The 23356-nt window shown below is 47.6% G+C and overlaps 1 protein-coding gene across 3 annotated transcripts in view; it reads right to left on the reverse strand.

The window, feature by feature from the left end:
• The window catches only part of GNAS (GNAS complex locus), a 290975-nt gene that overhangs the window by 216557 nt on the left and 51062 nt on the right, over positions 1-23356 (reverse strand). The window contains exon 1 of one of the 3 annotated variants that reach the window (XM_053244156.1): positions 4014-4059. The exons of the other annotated variants lie outside the window; for them this stretch is intronic. Within the exon in view, the coding sequence (XP_053100131.1) occupies positions 4014-4044 (31 nt within the window). The 5' untranslated portion in view covers positions 4045-4059. Of the gene's footprint in view, positions 1-4013; positions 4060-23356 lie in introns of those variants that run through there. 3 annotated transcript variants of the gene reach the window in all.

Here is a 23356-nt window from a genome sequence, read left to right on the forward strand (position 1 = left end):
GCAGGACCATGGAGGAGGAGGAGAGGAGGAGGAGGAGGACAGGGCTGGATCAGAAGGGAAAATGTTCCCTAGGGAGTTTCACAAAAAACCACCACACAGTTATTTTCAACAGCTGCTATTTTTAAACCAGCTCTTGCTATTTTTAGAAACAGCAGTGTTTTTTCATCTGCTGAACTCTGACCTCACCCAGGCAACCCGCTGCTCCTCCCTAACGAACAAAAACTCCCCCAGTCAGGCAAAGGCAACCCTCCTTTTCTTCTCCGCACACCTCTCACCCCTCCGCTCAGCAGTAAACACATAATCCTTTCCTCACATGGCCCTCTCCCTCAGTCCACACCACTTTTGCTTAACTCCTGGTTCACACATCTCCCCCTCAACTATACAGTGGCTTTCCTCTCGGACAGGCATGTGTTTTCCTAGAGCGCCTCAGAAATATTCTGGCCACAAAACATCCCTCTTGCTGAGTTCTCCCTTCACGCGGCCTCTGGAATAGGGGTCCCAATGTGCTGCTGCTGCTGCTGCTCTCGGACCCCTTGGAAAAAGGTGTTGTTTTCCTCCCATTCAAGGCAGGCTTATGGGTGTAATGGGGATATTAATCCACTTTAGGCAGGGCTGGAACGTTTCCACACACCTGGAAGCTTTTCACACGGGGCTCTTGAAGCCCATTAATTGAAGCCCAGAATGGAGGTTGTGACTGTGCATTCGCCTATCGGCTAGATTTACACCAAAGTCATTTGCTCCCCAAATTATTGAGGAGCAGTTCACACACAATTCGGGTTTTTCATTGCACATTAGAGCATAACTCAATTTATATCCGGGGTAAAAAAATCCACTATTTGTGGTGGTTTTTTGGAAAACGTCGAGTTCGCAGTAAAGCCTTTCCATAAACGCACGGTAAAACCTGTTGTGTGTAAAAGTTCCTGGTTGCCAAGCTGCCTAAAAAAAAACAAAAACAGATGCAATGTTCAAGGTTTTCTTACACAAGGCTTAGATTACTTTTGTGCCTTCCTCACATTACTTAGGTTAATTTATCTTTGCTGTACAAGTAGGATCGGTAGGCATTTGTACTGCAAATGGGCATTCTAACACAAGTATTTCATGTTTACATTATGTGTGTACAAATGCACCGGACAGACGCATCATACCAGCCAGCAAATCAAACACTGATTCAACAGTCAAACACCACAGATGCTTCAGATGGGCTGTTAATCTATTTTTAAAGCACCACATGTATATTTGTTCAATTAAAAACACACACCTCCCTCCCCAAGCTTTTTAAAAAAGACAAATCAATGTTTAAAACACTGAAAGTTTGGGAAGTGGGTTATCGATATTGCCAATATACAGTCAATCAATGCTATGCATAACTGGATTCTGCTGTGAACACACAGAACCAATTCTGCCTGTTCAACCCAGGAGAGAAAATTTGTTTAGATGTTCACATGCAGTGAGCGCACTTTGACAGCTGGCTCACAGCACAATTTATGTCCCTCTGTATACACTCAATAAATACCAACTGCATAGAGCAAATGCCTCATAACTTGATGCTGGGTACTAAAATCCCATCACTTAGTAATCTAGATGATTCTCCTTTGACTTCCCTTTACTAGCTTCAGATTATTATTATTTGCTTGGTGGTGGCCCCTTATAACACACACCATGCTCGAACTGCAAGCATGTGAAGACAGCAACCCAGGTCCTTGTGGTATCTGGCCACATGGCAAAGTGCATTTTACTCCACATTCCAAATCAGCTTACATTTCCCCTCACTGTGTGGCCAGACACTCTAGGCAGTCATACAGCTGCAACCCCCATGTGCTGGAAGACAAAACCCATGATCAGGAAAATCACATGATTCAGTTCTTCCTGGGATGTACCACTTCCAACGGAAGATGGGGGACTTCACATTCAACTCTCCCACTAAACATGGAGGCCCCTAGCTACAGTATGAAGTGGTCCCCATGAAGTGGTACCCAGCAAGAGCCGCACCATGCATCTCCCGACTATATGCTTCAGAGTGTCTAAGTTATGGCACAGAACAGATGAGCATCCATGAGAAGAGAGCCAGGTGGTGCTAGTTCATCATGTCAATCTGCAACTTGTTTTACACGCAGGCTGTTTTAAAGTGTGGTTTAACACACACACCCCACTCCTCACCCCCAAAAGTGGGCCAGCAGCAAATTCCACCATCACTGTGACTATTTCTTCTTCTTGCTTCTGGATAGATAACTGGGCAGCCACACGTAGTCCTCAGGAGCCCCCGTAGTTCAACTCTTGTTTAGACTAATCAACACAAAACATAAGAGTCTGATTTTCCGCATCCTCTTCCATACAGTGGCCCACCAGATGCCTCTGGGGAGCCCACAAACAAGAGGTATGTTCATGCCCTCTCTCCAGCTCTCCCCTGCAACTGGTAATAAGAGGCATTGTGCCTCTGAGGCTGGAGATGGCCCACAGCCACCAGACTAGTAGCCATTGATAGACCTGTCCACCACGAATCTGTCTAAACCCCTTTTAAAGCCATCCAAGCTGGTGGCCATCACCATATCCCATGGCAAAGAATTCCAAAGATCAATTATACATTGTGTGAAAAAGTATTTCCTCTTGTCGGTCCTAAATTTCCCAACCTTCAGTTTCATGAGGTGACCCCTGGTTCTAGTATTGTGAAAGAGGGAGAAAGATTTCTTAAATGTGGGTCCCCAGATGTTGTTGGACTACAACGTCCGACATCCTCAGCCACAATGGCCCAAGGCCGAGGACCCACATTTGAGAATCCCTGCTACATAATATATCCACACTTCTATTGTCTGACGAGGTGATAGCTCAGTGGTAGAGTATCTGCTTTGCATGCAAAAGGTAAAGGGTTCAGTTGCTGGCAAGAAGACCTAGGAAAGACGCCTGCCTGAAACCTGGGAGAGCTGCTGCCAGTCAGAGTAGACAATACTGAGCTAGAAGGGCCCAGGGTCTGCTTCTGTATAAGTCAGCTTATTATATTAGGGGTAGGGCTATAGCTCAGCAATAGAACATCTGCTCTGCATGCAGAAAATTCAAGGCCAGATTTAAACCTTGGCATCTCCAGTTAATGCTGGGAAAGACTCCTGCCTGGAACCTGGAAGAACTGCTGCCAGTCAGTGTTCAGTACTAAGCTAGAAAGACTGAAGATCTGACTCAGTACAAGGGAGCTTCCTATGTTCCTATGTCTTTCCTGCTCCTGAATATCAATCCACCGTAGCCTTATTCACATATTAACCCTATTCACACATTATGTTCAACACTCATGCAACAAGTGTACAGTGTTCACAGATACAGATCTGGACACTGTAGCTGTTACACAGAATGATGTGTGAGCACTGTAAGATATTCCCCTCAGGGGATGGAGCCGCTCTGGGAAGAGCAGAAGGTTCCAAGTTCCCTCCCCAGCATCTCCCAGAGAGAGCTGAGAGAGACTCCTGCCTGCAACCTTGGAGAAGCCGCTGCCAGTCTGTCTAGACAAGACTGAGCTAGACGGACCGATGGTCAGACTCAGTATATGGCAGCTTCCTATGTTCCTATGACACACTGGTACAGTGATTCACATGTTTTGCTGAACATACTCAAGTTATGCTGAACACGTGTACCCAGGTTCACTTTTAAAACGAGTGCAGGTACAGTCATTCAGACCCAAACACTCATGCAACATAATGTTGGAACAGGGCTGCATGGTTATATCCTCCTCTCTCAGGGCCTTCCCTTTCCTTTCCATGATCAATGTCCTTCCCCACCCACCCATTCACCCACTCTGTTTCTCTCTCCTGCCCTCCACCTCTCCCCTCAAAAGTGGCCCTTTCTATGCTCACACAACTCCCCTTTCCTCTGGAGATTTTTCTCTCTCCAGTGTACATCAGATTGGGCAATGCTACCTCCTTAAAACAATATATGAAAAGCAAGTCACCCCTTCCCTCCCCCGCTCCGTCCCACACGCCACTTGTGGGGGCGGGGAAGTCATGCACAGTGCAAAGTCCACATCTGCTCACCCAACAAATCTCCTTTCACTCCAGCTTTCATTCTTCCCTCCAAGCACATTCCTGCCAAGAAAGAGGGGGCGGGCAGGGGAGGGAGGGAGGGGGGAAGCAGCAAACACACACCACCGTTGCTACGTTTTGCACTTTATACCCTTTTTATATTTACAATCCTCTCTTGGGCTAAAAATAGCAACTCATGATCCATTTATAACTGGCCGGACATGCCCTGGAGCTGCTGGCGGGGCCCTGGGTGAGGAGGGGATCTCTCCGCGTTCCTTCTACCTGAGCTCATGCTGCATTTAAAGGAGCCATCGTTCACCCACGCACCCACCCTGCCTCCTGGCCCTAAGGCCCTTCTCCTCCGAGATTAGCCCCTTCTCTTCAGCTGGGATTCAGAGGATAGAAACCCAGCTCCTCAGCTTAAAAACATGGGCGACTATTATCTGCAGCCTGCACAACAACCTGAAGAAAGGTGGGGATTTGTACCTAGTTCAGAGACTATGCAGGAGTCCGGTATCCAGTATCCCCAAAGCATTTTAACATAGTAGCAGAGCGTGTTTTTGCCGCCTAAAGCTACCTCAAATGGAGCAAATCTACACATTCTGGAAAACCACACAGAACAAGCTTCCGTGGACTTTTCACTCCAGAATGTAAGCCGTTCACCTGATGGACTGCTCCCCACATAGGTAATTTCTGCATGTTGATGAGGCAGAGCCCATATGCCTGGCATTAGTTGCCATCCAAACGACTGCATTCAGCTGGAAACACGTGTTGGTCAAACTGATTGGGACTGAAGCCCACTCCAAACATAAGCTGTATGAGTGTACAGATGTCTGTACACTCGTACATGTGTTTGTGTGAATGGCTGTACCTGCATTCATTTAAAAAGTGAACCTGGGTACTGACCCCTCACATGCAAAGGAAGTACTGACCCCTCACAGAAAGGAAGTATACTGCTGTATGAGTGTTCAACATAACATGTGAATGGGACTCATGACACAGAGCTAAGAAAGGAGGTCCCCGATTCCTCAAAGGACTGTGGAGTTGCCATTAGCCTAAGCATTGCTCCAGCATGGGAGAGTTTTCTCACTTCACACATGATGCAAGGGGGTGGAGGAGCATGCAAAATCCCTCCATCTAGAAGCCTGGACATTGCTCACAAATGCTTCATGGCACCAGCATTTTCAGAAGGGGAAGACACAGGCATGACCAGGAGTGGAAGGACAGCTGGTCTCTGGAAAGAGAGCTGGTCTTGTGGTAGCAAGCATGACTTGTCCCCTTAGCTAAGCAGGGTCTGCCCTGGTTGCATATGAATGGGAGACTTGATGTGTGAATCCTATAAGATATTCCCCCCAGGGGATGGAGCCGCTCTGGGAAGAGCAGAAGGTTCCAAGTTCCCTCCCTGGCAGCATCTCCAAGATAGGGCTGAGAGAGATTCCTGCCTACAACCTTGGAGAAGCCACTGCCAGTCTGTGAAGCCAAGACTGAACTAGACAGACCAATGGTCCGACTCAGTTTATGGCAGCTTCTTATGTTCGTATGAGTAACTAATCCAAGACTGAGAGTGAAGTGTGGATGTGTGTCCAGGTGTCCAGTGTACACACGTACATGTTTTTGCATGGATAACTGTAGATGAGTTCATTTAAAAAGTGAATCTGGGTACAGACACTCCCAAATACAGGTACAGATAAGAAGTATACTACAGTGCATGTACTGAACAACTGTAAGAACATAGAGATTTACATACACTGGCCATCGTGCAGGCCTTGTGGGCACCAAGGGAACGGATGTGCGCTTGCAAAACTGCGATCACACTATTGTGCAATATTACTCTTGCGCCAATGCACAAAATTGCACAAGCGCAACTGCATGGCAGACGACCATTATATTCCATCATGCAACTGCATTTGCAAAGTCTTGTGCTTTGGGGCAAGAGTGTTCTTGCACAACTGTATGGACACAGTTTTATGAGCATGCCACCATTCCTGTGGTGCCCACAACACCCACGGGATGCTACACAGCACATCAGCCACTATACAAAGATTGTATGTGCATTGAAAGTGAGTTATGTTCAATGCAACAAGTGGCTTTGAACGTGACACAACATGGAGGCACCAGGGTTCGCATTTCCTGTCCCCGTCCACCTACATCTCAACCAAGGCACTGAGCTGTCTGTCTCTCTCAAGAGATTCACACTTCCCGGGGAAAGCTCACCCAAGTACTTTGATGGCCTGTATAAGCTCTCAATCACAGTACAACTTGTGAGCAAATGCTGCGGGGGCATGGCATACTGAGGGGAGATGACAGCAGTCCCAAACAGGGTGTTTTGCCCAGGATGCTTTCCCACACATCCACCACACTGTGTGACAAATGCATGTGTCTACTAAAGCACACATGTGGCAGAATTTTAGACACCTGCTAAAGGAGGCACATGTGTCTTTGTCACATGTTGCTTAGTACCTGTGATGTGCATGGAGTTTTCCTACACGGAAGTGAGGATTTTTTTCATAGGAAAGTTAGCCTGCGTGAAGAAACCTTTGATGCCTGGGACGTCACGTTGCAAAAGTGCATTTCAGACAGAAAACGTGGGAACGACACCCTTCTCCTGCAACAGCTGGTTGAGTCAGGGGCCGCATTACAACCATGAGTGAACTGGCACAAACAGCAAATAGCAATTAGCTACAGATCTCCTGGAGTGCTCAAACTTATTTTTAGCCCTGAAATGCCGGAGCCTGTCTAAACCATTTTTAAATATTTTGCTGTGGAATTAAGTATTCTGGGGTGATAGTGTGTGAACACGAGCGTCTTAATGTTGGCTGGGCACACAGGCCAAGTGACAGCAACTCCTTCCCAAACATATAAAAACTGTCTTCCCTTCATGCTGCATTTTAAAATTGTTTTATGCCGGCTGTTTTCATACTTTGTTTTTATATGAGTTAACAGTAATTTAGCATTTAGACTACTCAGAGTGCTTCACATATATAACCTTAGCAATCTCTACAACAACCCTGTAAAGCAGGCCAGAATTGAGGGTGGGGTCCTAGTTAGCAGCTTGCCTAGCCCACCTAATTAATGGCCGAGGCAAAATTTGAACCAGAAACTCCCAACTCACAAACATTAACAAATGCTCTTAGTGAGAGTTTTCAAAGCAGCTTCACGCCTTCGTTTCAAATCCTGGTTAGAAGCCAACTCTAATCAGCATTAACCACGGTTAATGCAATGCTGAACCATGAACAAAAGCAGGGAAGAGGAAATTTGCCCCAGGCAGAAGAAAAAGGAAAGGGGTTTGTCAGCCCATGTCCCACTCCTGCTCCCTTAACCATGGTTATGACAGAGATCAACAGGGTTGTGTCACCACTGAGCATTTGTTGTAAATAGAGGAGAGGGTCTAATTTGCCCTGGGAAAGGCAACTTCCACTGACAATCAACATGCAAAGAAAATATGGGTGGATTCAGATGATCCACAAGTAAGGAAGATGAGGAAATGTTGGGAACCAGCAGTGCACACATGACAGGCATGCCATGCGAACCAGTCCGGGTCCAGTTTCCGAACCTTCCACCCAACTTTCTCCCAAGACGCTCCTGACGTCCACTCAACTTCCATACCCAAGACTGAAGTGGGGCAGAGTATCTTGAGAGAATGTCAAGCAGAGGGTTCAGGAACCTCTCCTATAACAAACAGAGAGGTTGTTCACACAACCAGCCCTACCTGGGCTTGCACAGCCCTACCTGGGTAGGGCTGGTAGTGTGGAGCACTCGGATCGGTCTCGCTCCCAGAGCTCTCCAGCCAAGTAGCCCAGGTTTTTTTAACCCGGGCTAAAAGTGAGGGAGCAGGACTCTCACATGCCTTCTCCCTGACTCCTGGTGTGTGTGAAAATACAAAAGGAAGATAGATATGTGAATATCTCGGGCTGCCTGTAGCCTGAACATCCATAGAGCCAGGCGGCAAGAGCTCCTGGCAGCGGGGAAATTGCCCGATGCACTGCACTCCTCACACGGTGCATTATGGGATTTCCAGATGCCGGGCTCCGTTTCCCCAGCCTCCAAATGGCCACACTGCGCACTGCAGCACGGATGGTGTGGGCATGGCGAGTGAGTGGCTGAAGGAAAATCGCAATCGTCTTGGGCGGGGGGGGGAGGTGGGACCAATGTCTGCCCCCCACCCAGCCACAGGACAAATGGTTGCATGAATGACCATAGTAAATGATATTTATGCAGGAAGGATATATACAGTACTATAGGAATCGCCCTTTCAGTGTGCACCCCAAACTGGTTTCACACCAGTGCTGGCTACAAAGAAGCAGCAAATCGAACCCCACAGGCAGGAAACCGTTGTCCAGGTGCCAAGCCTCAGGCAGGCACCCTTGTAACGCATATTTGAGGGGGCCCAATCGCAGCCCAAACACCCAAGCAGAAAATACTAAAGGAAGATAGGTCATTGCTGATAGTGGTAGTCTGGCCTTCTAAAGAGATACTGTGCTTGGACTGGCTGGTTCTCCCCCCCCCCCAAATATAACAACTTGGAATAAATGCATATTCTTTCTCGGTTCATCCCTGCCATTATTTTTCTCTCCTTCCTCGGTTTCCCCAGCTGTGTTGAACTTCAGTTTGCGAACTCCTCAGAGCAGAGACTTGTCACTGAATATTTTGTCCATCAGCATGGACGATGATGGCAGTATCTGCATAGTAGATGGGGCTGTAGCTCAGGAGTAGAGAATCTGCTTTGCGTGCAGAAGGTCCCAGGTTCAGTCCCTGGCAGCATCTCCAGAAAGGGCTAGGAAAGACTCCTGCCTGAAACCTTGGAGAGCTGCTGCCAGTCAGTGTAGATAATATTGAGCTAGATGGACCAAGGATCTGACTCAGTAAAAGGCAGCTTCCCGTGTTTCTGTGCTCCTAAATAACGAAGTTACTACGATGACTGTTATGGATATATCTATATACCCGCTTTTCAACAAAAAGCAGTTCTCAAAGCAGTTTACATAGAAATGAAGAATAAGAGGATTCCCTGTCCTAAAAGGGCTCACAACTGAAACACGAAACTGACATCAGCAACAACTACTGGAAGAAGGCTATGCTGGGGTTGGACAGGGACAGCTACTTGCCCCTGCTCCGTTTATCTGCGTGAACGAACATTCCTCCCCATATAAATTTCCTTCACACAACATTAAAATGAAATCAAGAAATATATTGGTCCCCTCCCATTTTCTAAAAACGGAGCACCAAACTATTAGCCTAGCCTGAAATTCTTGGGCACAACTGCAAGCACTCTCTAACAGCTACTTTTAAAAAGTGGCTTGTGAAAGCCATTTGACCATTCTGGCACTGGAGGGCGCAGTTGCGATGCATTCAAGTCCCTCCGAAGAGCTCTGGGTCAGTTTTGCTGCTGGGGAACGTCATGTTTTTCTCTTGCGCTATCTGTTGTTCACTCTTGCGAACCGTGCACAGTCTTGTTTTTACACAGTGGCCCTGCTACTGTTCTAAACAAGGAACAGAAGTTTGCCCTGATACAAAAACATTCAAGGCTAACACCACATTATCCGCTAAAATATTTGCACGAAGAAATGATAACACGCAGGGGAGAGGAAAAACACTTTCGCTAAATCTGGGGAGGCCACTTGACTTCTGCCTGGGTTGGCAAGTTTCTAATCTTGCAAGATCCCCCTCTCTGCTCAAAATTTTAGGGCAGGAAATAAGGGGAAATGGATGAAAACCCGGAACACAACAGCAATGCTATCAGCACCCCTTGCTGCAATCCTCTAACAATAGGGGATACCCCCACCCCACCCCGGTCCTTAATTCTAGTCCAGGATTTTGCAACCTTTCAAAGTAAAAGATCTTTTTTGTTTTTGACTTGTACCAAAATATTCCAAAAGCCACATCTCATGCATACAGTGCCGTTAGTGGCTCGTCCTGAGCTGGAGGGTGAGACAACAGCTTGGGAGGCTTGTCCCTCTCTTTCCCACCCCGCCTGAGAGCTGCGCTGCCTGCAGGCTGGACATTCGTCAGGTAGAGAGCCCTGCAGGCATCACAGCTCTCAGGCGGAGCGGAAGAGAGAGGAGCAACGCCAGCTCTTGCCGGGAAGCAGAGGCAGCTGTGCCTCCTCCTCTGGCGCCCACCCACCTCGTTGGGACCAGCCACAACTGATACAAGGTGCACATATAAAGGCACAACTAATCAATATTGATCTAGGTTTGATTTCTTATTGTTTGTGAAATTCTTGTTGCAAATGAGGCACATATGGAGCCCAGCTCTACTCATAAACTGCACAACGGCTTCATCCCAGCTGAAATTCCCCTATTTATTTATTTATTTGATTTATTCAATTTCTATACCACCCTTCCAAAGATGGCTCAGGGCAGTTTACACAGAGAAATAATAAATAAACAAGATGGATCCCTGTCCACAAAGGGCTCACAATCTAAAAAGGAACATAAGCTAGACACCAGCAACAGTCACTGGAGGTACTGTGCACGGGATGGATAAGGCCAGTTACTCTCCCCCTGCTAAATAAAGAGAATCAGCACGTTAAAAGGTGCCTCCTAGCCCTCTTATTTATGTATTTTCCTATATAAACAGCATTGAGAACTTTGGTTGAAGAGCGCTATATAAATATTGGTAGCAGTAGTAGTAGTAGCCCCAGTCACATGCTCTGATCAATGTGTGACACATATGCATGCATATGAGAGCACAAGTGTCGAGCATTTCCCACGACTTTGTTCAGCTTGCATAGGCATGACTTTGTCCGTTCTGCTGGCAAATAGTAAAGTCATTCACATAATCAAAAACTGTGCTCTACCAGGGTCTGGGAGCTGTGTGTGCTCCGAATTTTCAGTTGTGTGGAAGCAAGGTAGAAGGAAAACCTGGGTAGAAGAGATTGTGTGGAAGTGAGGTAGGAGGAAAAGCTACCCAGGTTTTCCTCCTATCTTGCTTCCACACAATCACTTCTGCCCAGGTTGTCCTCCTACTTCGCTTCCACACAACCAAAAACTGGGAGCACACACTGCTCCCAAACCTGGGTAGAACAGTGTTTGCTTGTGTAAATGAGCTCAGTTAGTCTTGGGGGCTATTCTCACGATCAGGCAAAATCAGGCTGGGGAGCTTAGCCCGATTTTGCCTGATTGTGTAAACCACTGGGCTCGCAGGCGAGCCCGGTGGCTCACTAGCGGCTAGCCCACTTTTGTAGCCCTCCCCGAAACCCAGGCTTCCTGATCATGATTAGCTGCGGCGTGGCTCTGCGGCACGGTTACTTATGAGTAGACCCCCAGAGGGGAGGCGAAAAGCCACCTCCCGTCTCCGGGGGTCTCCCCAGTATGCCCTGCGCACTCGCACAAGGCATACTAGAGCTTCCGGGGGCCGCACAGCCCGAGCTCCCCAGCCCCCCCCCCGGCTCCGTCACGGAGCTGACAATCGTGTGGGCGGCCCATCCAGCCTCCCAGGGCTCCGTCCCCGCTCATGTGCGGGGAGAGCGGGCTTAGCTCGCTCTCCTGCTCACCATTCTGATCGTGAGACCCGGCTCTTGGTGTTCTCAGTCACTGTTGTTTCCTTCCCGGCTTTGTCCTAAATTAGGAGCACAAGAAGCTCCTGTCGAGGAGGGCAGCCCCAGGCGTACGGCTGTGTCAAGCAGTCACATTGCACAATTCAAGAGCTGCAATCACTTAAGACACTACAGCAGAGGATGCCAGGCCATAACTCTTTAAATGCCCTGGGTTGCAACATGCAATTTAAAACTATTCTCACCTAAGAGGTTGAAAGTGCTCTTGCCACTTAAATCATTGTATACTGCAAACCATCACCAGAATGCTCATTTGCATTCCAAATCTCTCCCTTTCACACTGACAGTGACTGGATGTTAGCATAGATACCTGCCAAGAGAGACTCAAAGGCATAGGAACATGGCAAGCTGCCATATACTGAGTCAGACTGTTGGTCCATCTAGCTCAGTATTGTCTACACAGACTGGCAGCGGCTTCTCCAAGGCTGCAGGCAGGAATCTCTCCCAGCCCTATCTTGGAGGTGCCAGGGAGGGAACTTGGAACCTTTTCCCAGAGCCACTCTATCCCCTAAGGGGAATATCCTACAGTGCTCACACATGTAGTCTCCCATTCATATGCAACCAGGGCGGACCCTGCTTAGCTAAGGGGACAAGCCATGCTTGCTAATCAACGTAAGCCTCGAAGGGCATATCCACATTACAGACCTAAACTGATTAAATGGACATTCCCTCTTCTAACCTGTTTTGCCTACATATTTAGAGCCAGTTTTTCAGCTTTTAACAAGCGCCTAAAGCAGGCAACACATCAATGAAGCAAATGACATACAAAAACTACTACACCTACAAAGCAGCAGGATTAAATGCAGAAAGATAAAATCAGGACTAAAAGCAATGGACAAAATTCAGAGGAAAATCAGCGTAGGTCCACAAGATCAGGCCACATACAGTTAAACGCCTAAGGAAGGAAATAAGACTTTATCTTACAGTGCCCAAAACTTAAAATCACGGATACTGGACAGATCTCCCTAGGTAGGATATTTCATAAATGCACCACCACCACTGAAATAGTCTGTTCCTCCAGTCTCCACCTCACCCAGAGGTGGCCTTTTCATGAGGCGAGCTGAGAAGATCACCTCAGGTGGCAGAATATTGAGGCACCAGCAAAGCAGCAAAATGCTCCCCGCACTGCTACTGGATCTGACTTCCGCAACCTTTGCAAAAAGTGCCTCTCCTCACACTCCTTGCAAAATTTACAAGAAGCGCAAGGAGAGAAACGGAGGATGCTGGCAACCCCCCACCCCGTGACACTTTCAAAGCTTGTAAGGGTCCATTTGGAAAGTGGGGTGGCCTCCAGCAAGGTCATATCTGTGCCTTGCCTCAGGCACCACAGTACTTTGAGCTGAATCTGACCTCACCTCTTAAGTTAGGGAGCATGCATCTCTCCCCAGAGAACTATGGGAATGGTAGTTCTGTAAGAGAACTCTCAGCGCCTCATCAAACTACAGTTCCCAGGATTCTTTGGCGGAAGCAAGAAAGTGGTATGAAGCTAAGCTCGATTCAGACATTATGCTGTATAAGTGTACAGATCTCTGTACATGTATTTGTGTGAATGACTGTACCTGTGTTCATTTTACAAGTGGACCTGGATACAGGCCCTTCAAATGCAAGGTCCAGATAGCAAGTGTACTTCTGTACCTGCGTTCAGCATAACATGTGTATGGTTGTACCTGTGTACAATATACACTCGTCGTACAAGTGCTGAACAGAATGTGTGAATGGGCCTCTGATCTAGTTTGATATCTATGTTGAGTTGAGGCCCTTCACCAATACTCCTCAAAACATCGGCTACTCCAAGTAATAACCCGGGGTGCTTACATGGACAGATTAGGCCTGCTTTGTGTGCTTCACATGACTACAACCACACTGATAATGCAAACAGAGCTATACAGAGCAATGATAACCCCGAGGGGCACAATCAGCTGACCATAAACTTTTCACAAAGAGATGTTTGAATTAGTTTGATATTTATTATATTTTTATTGCAATAAGAGTAGAATCATATGCCAGCATTAAAAGGTTTAGCAGCCCTCTACGACAAAAAAGGAAACGGCAGCAGAGGCAGCTCACAAGTGGCCAAAAGACCATTCAGTGGAAACTTTGATGCTATCTCAGAAAAACCTACTTAACAAACTTGACCATATTTTGTTGTCAGAGATGAAGCAAAAGAAAAAAGAAAAAGAAAAAGGAGAGGGGGAGGACTTGATAATCAACAGCAGAAAGAATTCATTCCCCATAGAAGCTGCACATCCAAAAATGCTATCATGTTTTGCCACACCCTGCTCTGCTCTGTTTCTTTGTAAGGAAAAATCAGAGATCAAACAAGGCATTTCCAAACTCAGCTATTCAGGAAGAAAAGATCAAGAAGTTAATCCACATGAACAGGGTTCTTTTGGAAGGACTTTAGCAATTGGAAATCTCCTAGGGATAAATTCAATGATAAGCCTATCTATTGCTTTGGGTTTTTCTAAAAAAATGTAAATGCTAGCTTTGCAGGGCCACAATCTGGATTGGGGCTACAGAGTGAGGGCTTTGCACTTTGCTCCCCATCATAATCCCAATCCAGATCAGGATTCCTCATAGCTACTTACCCAGGAGGAATATTCCCATTGGCACCTGATCCAGATCGGGAAGCCCCACAGGTTCTATCTATGTTTTGTTATTTTATTTTATTTTATTTGTAAACTGCCCAGAGATCTGAGTTCTGAATGGTAAACAAATATGATAGATAGATAGATAGATAGATAGATAGATAGATAGATAGATAGATAGATAGATAGATAGATAGATCGATCTGCATTTTTACACATGCAAATCAGGTTTCCAATCTGGTTTTCAGACTCAAGCTTGGAAGTCAACAAGGTAATTCTCATGACTGCCAAAAAGTGGCTCCCGGCAGCAAACCCTGTTAATTCCCCCTCCCCTTAGCTCAGGTTTTTTGGTTGTGTGTTGCCGTGGCACAGCTCCACGGCACAGCAACACATGAGGAGACCCCTGGCCGGGAGGCTGCAAATAGCCTCCCAGGCTCAAGGGTCTCTCCAGGATGCCCCGTGTGCTCGCGTGGGGCATCATGGAACTTCCGGGGGCCACACGGCCCCTGGTCCCCGCAGCCCAGGGCTTCCTTAACAGAGCCGGCAGTCATGCGGGTGGCCGATCCAGCCTCCCAGGGCTTCCTGCCTGCTTGTCTGTGGGGAGAGCGGGCTAAGCCCACTCTCCCCGCAAACCCCCTAGAGGCGAGTCTCACTGATCGTGAGACTCGCCTCATTTTGTTTCCTGTCCAGGAACCTTCATATCCTAATCCCACCATCATAGAAAGCGCTGGTGCCTGGGGTCGTCTGGTGAGCTGCCCTACTGTGGAAGCAGCTTGTTTGGGGGCTGCAGACAGCACCCTTCCATGTGATTTGGAGTTGCAGGCTTGCAGCCTCCGTCTTGGATATCTGAGCTTACAGGATCTTGAACTCCACACATACCCAAATTTAGCAAACTATGCAATTTGGCCGCTTAGCACAAGCAAACATGGGACAGCATTACAAATGACTGTAGGGAGACCCCCAAACAATAACAAACAATAACAACTGTAGGGAGACTCCCATGGCCTCTTTTGTAAAAAGGACGAAGCTAACAAACATTGCCCCAAGGCATGAATTTGCCTATTTGTATCCCAGATCCAAGCACATGTTGAGAGCATTCAGAACACCCAGAGAACTCTCAGAACCTACCCTGGACCCAAGGAGAAAGGACCCTGCTCCCCCACTTACACAGACCTATGCCACTCTGGTTCTTCAGCCCACGAGAGGTCACGCTGCGCCACTTGCTTCTTTCCTTTCCTACCTTTATACTTTGCCCCTGAGAGGAAATCTACCTGTGCACTCCAATCTGCAAGTACGCCCAACGCCCCAACAGATCTGGACTGGTAATACTAACTGTCTATCCCTTTTAAATCTCCTCACTCCCTTCTCTCTCCTCTTTAAGTCTACATCTTGGTTTTTTCTCAAGTAAAGCCTTAAACTGATTTGTTGACAATTCGGGCCTTAAGCTAAAATGCCTCTGTGTGAGACTCTAGTTAATACTGGACCGGGTCTCATGATCAGTGAGACCCGGTTATGTCCAGTGAGCGGGAAGAGCGGGCTAAGCCCACTCTCCCTGCTCACGAGCGGGCAGGGAGCCCTGGGCAGCTGGATCAGCCGCCCACACGATGGCCGACTCCAAGATGGAGCCGGCGGGAGGGAGCGGGGGCCATGTGGCCTCCGCAAGCCCCAGTATGCCCTGCGCAAGTGCGCAGGGCATACTGGGGAGACCCCCGAGCCGGGAGGCTGCTTTTAAGCCTCCCGGCCGGGGGTCTACTCATGAGTAGGCATGGCGCGAAGGCGCGCCGCGGCTACTCACGATCGCAAAAAGCAGGTTTGCAGGAGCGCTTGCTCCGCAAACCTGCTTTTTGCCAGGGGTTCTCGAGCGGGTTAGCCGCTCCAGAACCACCGGGCTCGGCTGTGAGCCCGGTGGTTCTGATGACCAACAAAAATCAGGCTAGCCTCTGCTAGCCCGATTCTTGTTGGTCGTGAGAATAGCCCCACTGTTAGTTAAGGTTTTCTTGCCTCCTCACCTTGCCTAATCAATCTTTTTATTTTCCTGTACTCCGATGATCCCTACCATATTTCTGTATTCTCATCATTTCCAGACCAAAACTTTGCATAAATTGATACTGTAATGAACTGTTCCATATAGTTGCACTGATTTCCCACATTAGCCCAAAAACCAGATTGGAGTGGACTCACCTGCAGTTGCTGAGTCTCCAGGCATCTTTAAGAAAGGATGTTTGAAAACTCCACAAAAGAAGCCAATTAGCCAATTAGTTTGGGTTCCTTCCATTTAATTATTTACCTACTGGGGAGATTCACACGATTGCCCTGGGCCGGCATGGGGCGGGGGGCTCCTTTCACCTTCCCTTCCCTCCAGAAAACCAAGCAGATCCTCTTCAGTGTGCCTCCCGCACGCCCACATGGGCAGCCCCGCTCCGTGCAACTCTGTGAAGCACGAAGCAGGGCGGAGGGATCTGCGGCCGGAACTTGTTGTTCCAGCCTCTGGGCATCCCTCAATGCAACGTGCACTGGGGATTCCCCTCTCAGATGGGCACTCTTGGTGCCCGTCTCTATGACTTCTTGGACTGCCAGTAGCCCAAGGAGTCACATGATACCCAGTAGCCAAGAGACAAGAGAGCACCCTTACCCTCGGCTAAAAGCTGGGTTTGTGGAGGGAGTTAGGTGGACGGGGAGCAGAGGGATCTGCGAGGATCACGGCACTTCTCATGACCAGACTAACCCTGCCTGGGGCAGCTCAAGAAGGGTTAGGCTGGTTGTGAGAACAGCCTCAGTAGGTGCTAAACTGCTAATTCAGTGGGGCTATGCACACAACCACTCGAAAGCGAGCTAAGGGAGCCCAGCCTGCTTTCAAGCGGTTGTGAGAACTCCAGCAAGCCTCCCAGCCTTGGGGATCTCCCCAGAATGCCCTGCGCACTCACATGGGACATTCTGGGACCTCCGGGGGCCAGGAGGCCCCTGATCTCCACCGCCCTTACGGGTTCCATGATGCCCAGGGCAAGCTCCCTGCAGAGCCCGGTTAGGCTCTGCACACAGACCATGTGTAGAGCCTCATTGTTTCAGTTGTCAAATGCAAATATCAGAGATAGAAGATCATCATCTTAACCTCCTGGTGATGAGGCCTGTTCAAGTCAGACCAGATGTTAGGCCTATTTGCTTCTCCAAAGAAACTAAATGTAATCATGTAATGTAAAACTAGCAACCTTCTAGTGCCCCTATTCTCTGGGGCACAGGGTGCGGGCAGCTAGGGAGAGACGAACAGACAACAGCACACCAGCCCTAGCTGCAGTTCAAAAGAGGAGCAGAACTTCACAAAGCCAAATAAGTGAGGCTGACTCTGCTTTCTCTGCCCCCACCCACCCCCAAACCCAACCCAGCTGCACTGCATTCATGGGCTTATGTATCATTGATTTATCTAACAGATTTTTGTTCAGAAATCTCACATCTATAAGCTTGAGGTTTTGGATAAAATTAAAGAATGGTTATTGCAGCTATATTAAATGGCTGCATTCTGAAAGTACTAACACCTGTGTCTCTTGTTTTTATTAAGCAGCATTAGAATGTTTGGGCTTTTTTACCCAGAGGTATTTTAGGCAAGACCGTTGGTCTGAAGAATTATGTTGCCACAGATCACAGCATGTTTTGCTAGGTATACAGTAGTTTGAGATCTAATACCAGGAGGCAAAATTCTCATCTATGAAGTTTGTTTGAAATGTATGACAAGAGAAAATATCTTTAAGATTCCTTGTTGTAGCAAGTTGTTTTTGTATGACGTGCAAGGTTTTTTCCCATTTTATAATTAAACAATGATGTGGGTTGACATGAATTTGGCATTTCTGTCGACTCAGATTAAAAGAATCTCAGGAAGCAAGGCTGGAGAACCTCTCTCTGAACCTGAGAGCTACTGCCAGTCAGAGTCCTGCACTTGATGGGCTGATGATCAGACCCCATACGGCAGCTTCAGATGTTCAGATCTCAATTTGTTTAAGCAGATTTTGTGAATGTCTTTCCCCCCTCCCCCTCTGTTATTGATCTACTGTCCTGGCCTTTACCCTATTTTTAATGGTCTTTGTTCTATTGCAGGGTTTCTCAACCTGTGGTACTCCAGATATGGTTGAACGACAACTCTCATCATCCCTGGCCATGATAAACTGTAGCTGGGGGTGATAGGAGTTGTAGTTCAGCAACATCTGGAGAACCACAGGTTTGGAACCCCTGTCCTCCAGGAAGTGGTTATACCTTGCAGCTCTGTCTCTGCCAACATGGGCAGAAGTAAGAATCAAAGAACTGACTCATGGAATAGCAGACACGTGGACAGTTCATAGAGGGCGCTGGGAAAAGAAGTGAAGATGGCTCCCTATGGCCTCTGCCTTCTCCTCCTCCCCCTCCCCTGTGTCAGACACTGGGGGAGAGGGGCATGATGGTTTTACCCTGTTCTTTTTAACTCGGAGAAGATTTTAAAAGCGTCCCTAAACACCAAGCAAGTAAATAAAGCAAGGGAATGAATGAATGAAAAAAGAAAGAGAGAAATAGAAGCTAAGTTTGTTAGGGCTAGTCTTTTCTAGGGTTTGATTTCTGGCTGGTTGGAAGTGTGTGCGCGTGTGTCTTTGTTTTTTTGTGTTTTTTTTTGACAAGAGCAGTTTCATTTGGGTGGGGGATTAGCTCCAGGTGAGTCACTCCGCTTGTGGGACTCCGTTGGCAAGCAGTACTTGAAACAAAGTTGTAAAGTTGTGCCGTTGAGTCGAGGTCGACTCCTGGCAACCACAGAGCCATGCGGTTTTCTTTGGTAGAATACAGGAGGGGTTTACCATTGCCCTGAGCCATTTTTTGAAGGGCAGTATATAAATCAAGTAAAACAAACAAACAAACAAACAAACAAACAAATCTGCACAGTATGAGATGTTGCCTAAGCTGGGCTCTTCTTATGTTCTGATGTTCACTCATTTAACTGAAGATCTTTTCAGCTCTGTCTCAGCTTCAGGTGGGAAGGGCAGAAGTGCTCTTATCCCTGGAATTCGGGGCCATAGTGCAGGGCCTCTACATCCCCTGGGGGCCCCCAAATCCTCTTTAATCTGTCCCAGGTGGTGGGGTTGCTGCATTGCGTCTCTGGTGTGAGTGTGATCTGTGCCAGGCGGCCAAGCATGACCTCTGTTTTAGAGACTGGGGGGTGGGGGGAGAGTAGGGAAAGAAATATGTGGGATGGGAATGTGAACTTATGTGTTGAAATGTTTCTGCTAATGCATATTTGCATAAATATACCAATTTTATAGTCTTACATTCTTGTGAGTTCAGTTGCTGTTTGCGCCCTCAATAACTCATGTGTTAAAAATATTGCGTGTGTCACGGTGTGTGTGTGTGAGGGGGAGGGATTATGCTTGAGGGAAGTGGGGGCTCCAAAGACCTTTAGGTCCAGGCTCCAAAATTACCTAGGTACACCTCTGGGGAAGGGGAGGAGTATCAGGCAGCATTCTTCCTTCCTCCTTTCTTTATGACTGGCTAGTTTATTTTCCATAACATTTCCCTCCCTGTTGACCCTGTTAGTCAGGCTGAGGGAGGGGTGGGCTGAACCTGAGCATTAGCCAGCCAGTTAGGAGGAGAGGAAGAGGCAGGGATGCTTTCTGGCACTCCTCCCACTCACTTGAAGCCAAGACAAGTTATCCAATCAGGAGCCAGCAGCATGCCAGTGAGTTGAGAAGACAGAAATGGGAGACTGAAAAGTAAATTGTTGCCCAGCCAGCAAAGCACTCACAATATCCTCAAGACCCAGGGATATTTGTCCCACTTTGTTCAATTATAGCTGGAACAGCCCCAGCTACACACTCCCAGTCTCACCAAAAGAGAAGAAAGAAGCACTGCAAAAAGAGTGCAATGTGTGGAATGATGTGCATATTATCTCTATACAAGACACACCATAGATGAGATCCCTTGCCCTATATCAGAGGTCGGAATTTGGCCATACCCCTTAGTTTCCTACAGCCTGTGAATCATATCTGTTAAGAGTTTTATTTAAAAGCTAATTTTATGGTCACAGACTTGGGTGTGCATCCTGTGCCCAACGGCCAATTGCAACTTCAGCCTGTCCCATGTGAACAAGAGACTTATTTGAGGATCTTAGGCAAACACATTTCTGTTCTGCATCCCCTCGTTCTGGTTCCCTGTCTTATTCAAAGGTTGCCTGTGGAATAAATCCAAGGTCTTATGAAGTGTCATGATTTAAGAAATGCATGGCAAATTTATTTTGCATAGAACTGCATTGCTTTTGGCTACAGTTTAATCTCAAATTAAGAAATACTGTAGGGCGTGCTTCTATGTGTGTGGTGGGGAGAGAAGGGGAGTGAAGCCGCTTGTTTCTTTTGGACACAAAGAATAAATTCAACAAACCATCTATTATATCTGTAATACAACTTAAGCACATTTGCATTCCTACATATTTGTCTCCCTATAACTTCTTAACAAGTTGAATCCTTTATGGAAGGTCATTCCATAAAGCCGCCCAGAGAACAATTTGTTATGGGGTGGCTAACAGATAAAGATGATGATGATGGTTGATGATGATGATTCTCATGCCATGTCATTTAAGTCTGGTTAAACTCCAGTCATTTCCAGATTTCTGGTTTGCTCATCTATACTTTGCCAGCTCCCCAAATCTGACTGGTATTTTCTTTTACAACCTATATTTAGATGTCAGGGGAAAAGTTGTTCTATCACATTTTCAGCTTGCAATTTTTTTCTTCTGAGTTCCAGCAATCATTTTTGATGCTATTGCCACCTGGGTGTCAACAGTTCTTTCCCGCCGTGACAACAGTTATTTTCCAGTGTCAACTGCAATCCAGACCAGAGAGGAATTCTTCCCTCCTGCTCTTACCCATCCATTCACATATGGCTGCTATGATAGCTGCAGCAGTGGTGGCACAGAAGGCGGCCCCTTTCTCTCCCTTCCTACCCTGATGCTGTGAATGCTGTAATTGGCAACAAGTTTAGATGCCCAAGCTTTGCAGCTTCTGCTAATCATAAAGTTGTTCCCATCAGCCCCCTAACATATTTATATGAATCCAAGATTAGTCCCGCCCCCCACCAGTTCTTTGATGTTAGATATTGGGGTGTTGTCTTAAATTTAGAATCCTCTTCGCTTTGGGAAAATGCAGCTATAACCTGTATTTAATCTGCATTTTTAAGGGGGTCATCTTAAATTCAGAGTCATCTTCTAGTTGGGTAAATACGGTAAGAAAGATTTCAGTGCGGGTCTGGCCTCCCACTGCCTTCCTTTTTATTTATTTATTTCTAAATATCCCACCTTCCTACCATGCAGGAACTCAGGGCAGATTAGATGGGGTAGGCAGGCTCCTATGCAGGCCTAGACCTCCTTAGCTTCAGCAAGGGGACTGTATCATGGGCCCTCAGATCAGGTGTCAGAGACAGAGAACAGGCTTTGCTCTCATTACAACAGTGCAGGGTGCATTGCTTTCCTTCTTCCCATGGGGTGCATATCATCCATTCAATCATCCGTTCAGCGCCCGTGTGGCATAGTGGTTAGTGTGTTGGACTAGGACTGGGAGACCTGAGTTCAAATCCCCATTCAGTCATGAAACTCACTGGATGACTCTGGGCCAGGCATGTATCTCTCAGCCTAACCTACCTCACAGGGTAGTTGTGAGGATAAACATAACCATGTACACTGCTCTGGGCTCCTTGGAGGAGGAGCGGGATATAAATGTAAATATAAATAAAATAAATAAAAATGTATAGGGGAGAAAAGGAAAGGAACTGCATCGGGTTGGGAATTAACATGCTTTTCCCCGTGTGAGAGCAGCCATCTATATAATTATTTCACTAAGCCAGTGCATAGTGGGTGGAAATGCGGGGCCGAAAATGTGTGCGGATGCGTGGGGATGCGTGGGGATGTTTGGTGGGTGGAAATGTGGCAGCGGAGGCAGGCCCAGGCCCAGGCCTGGTTGCTGCGAGGGGGGAAAGAAAATGGGGCAGCAGAAAGCGGACGGCGGGGAGGCGGTGGCGGCGAGAAGGAGGCAGAGGCGAGTAGAGGCAGCTGGGCCCAGCTGGGCAGGCGGTGGAGCCGTGCAGGCCCGACCCAGACTGGCCGCGGTGAGGAAGTGGCAGCCAGGAGGCGGTGGTGAGGAGAGGCAGTTGGGCCCAGCTGGACGGGTGGCAGAGCCACACAGGCCCAGCCCGGCTGTGGTGAGGCAGCGGCTGGGCCGCCAGGAAGAGGCAGAGGGCAGCGGGTGGTGGAGAGACTGGGGCAGAAGGCGGGGGGTGGGGGAGGAAGTGGGAACCTCTGCCCCCAAATTGTGCATAGATGCTCTGTGCGGGGTCGGCTAGTTGTGTAAACCAACTCCTATCTGCATCCCACCCCCCCATCCCTTCACTCGTATAGCTTCAACCTGGGTTCTGGCTCTTGGTCACACCAGAGTGTGACAAGTGTTGGGAACTGCCCTTCTATATCCATGCCTTTCCTGGAAAGAGAGGCATTGGCACCAGGAAAACAGCAGGAACAGCCACATGTTTGCAACAATATGTTACAGTACTAATGGAGGTTTGCAGTCAACCTTTGAACTCATGAAATTATAATCATTGCAGACAAGGGTGTAGCTATAATTGAGCAGATGGGTTCAAAGAACCTGGGCCCCCCAGCTCCTGAGGGCCCCCCAGCTCCACCCCTCCCTTATTTCTTCATTATCTCCCTCACTCCAAGGGGCCGCTGGGGAGAGGAGTGAACACCGGCCCCCTCTCCCCTAGCTACACCCAGGATTGCAGAGCTGAAAACTAAAGCGCTAGAACATTCACTCTTGGTAAACAATCTGTTCTGCCCTCTAGTGGCCATTAGGCATTCAGCACTATCAATTTAAGCGCTGTGTGTGCATTAAATACAAAATATGGAAAAGCAGCAGGGTATTTGCTGCACACAGTAAGCCATCATCCTGAATTATGAGGCTTCTAATCACAGAACAAAGTGACCACATTACAGTTGCTGTGGGAGACATGACAATGAATTATTTGACTCTCACTCATGTCAAATTACAACCGCAGCATTGTGACAAACATGGCTACCAAATTTCATTATGGAAAATGCTGCAGCTCAGAGAGGGCATGATCTGGTTAATTCAGATCCATCTGCAATGGAGAAGGAACACAAAAAGGGGAAATGCATCCTCCACTGCCTTTCAGCAAACATTGTCCATTAGACTCACTTGATTAAA

This window comes from Hemicordylus capensis, chromosome 4, assembly GCF_027244095.1.
Source record: "Hemicordylus capensis ecotype Gifberg chromosome 4, rHemCap1.1.pri, whole genome shotgun sequence".
Classification (NCBI taxonomy): domain Eukaryota; kingdom Metazoa; phylum Chordata; class Lepidosauria; order Squamata; family Cordylidae; genus Hemicordylus; species Hemicordylus capensis.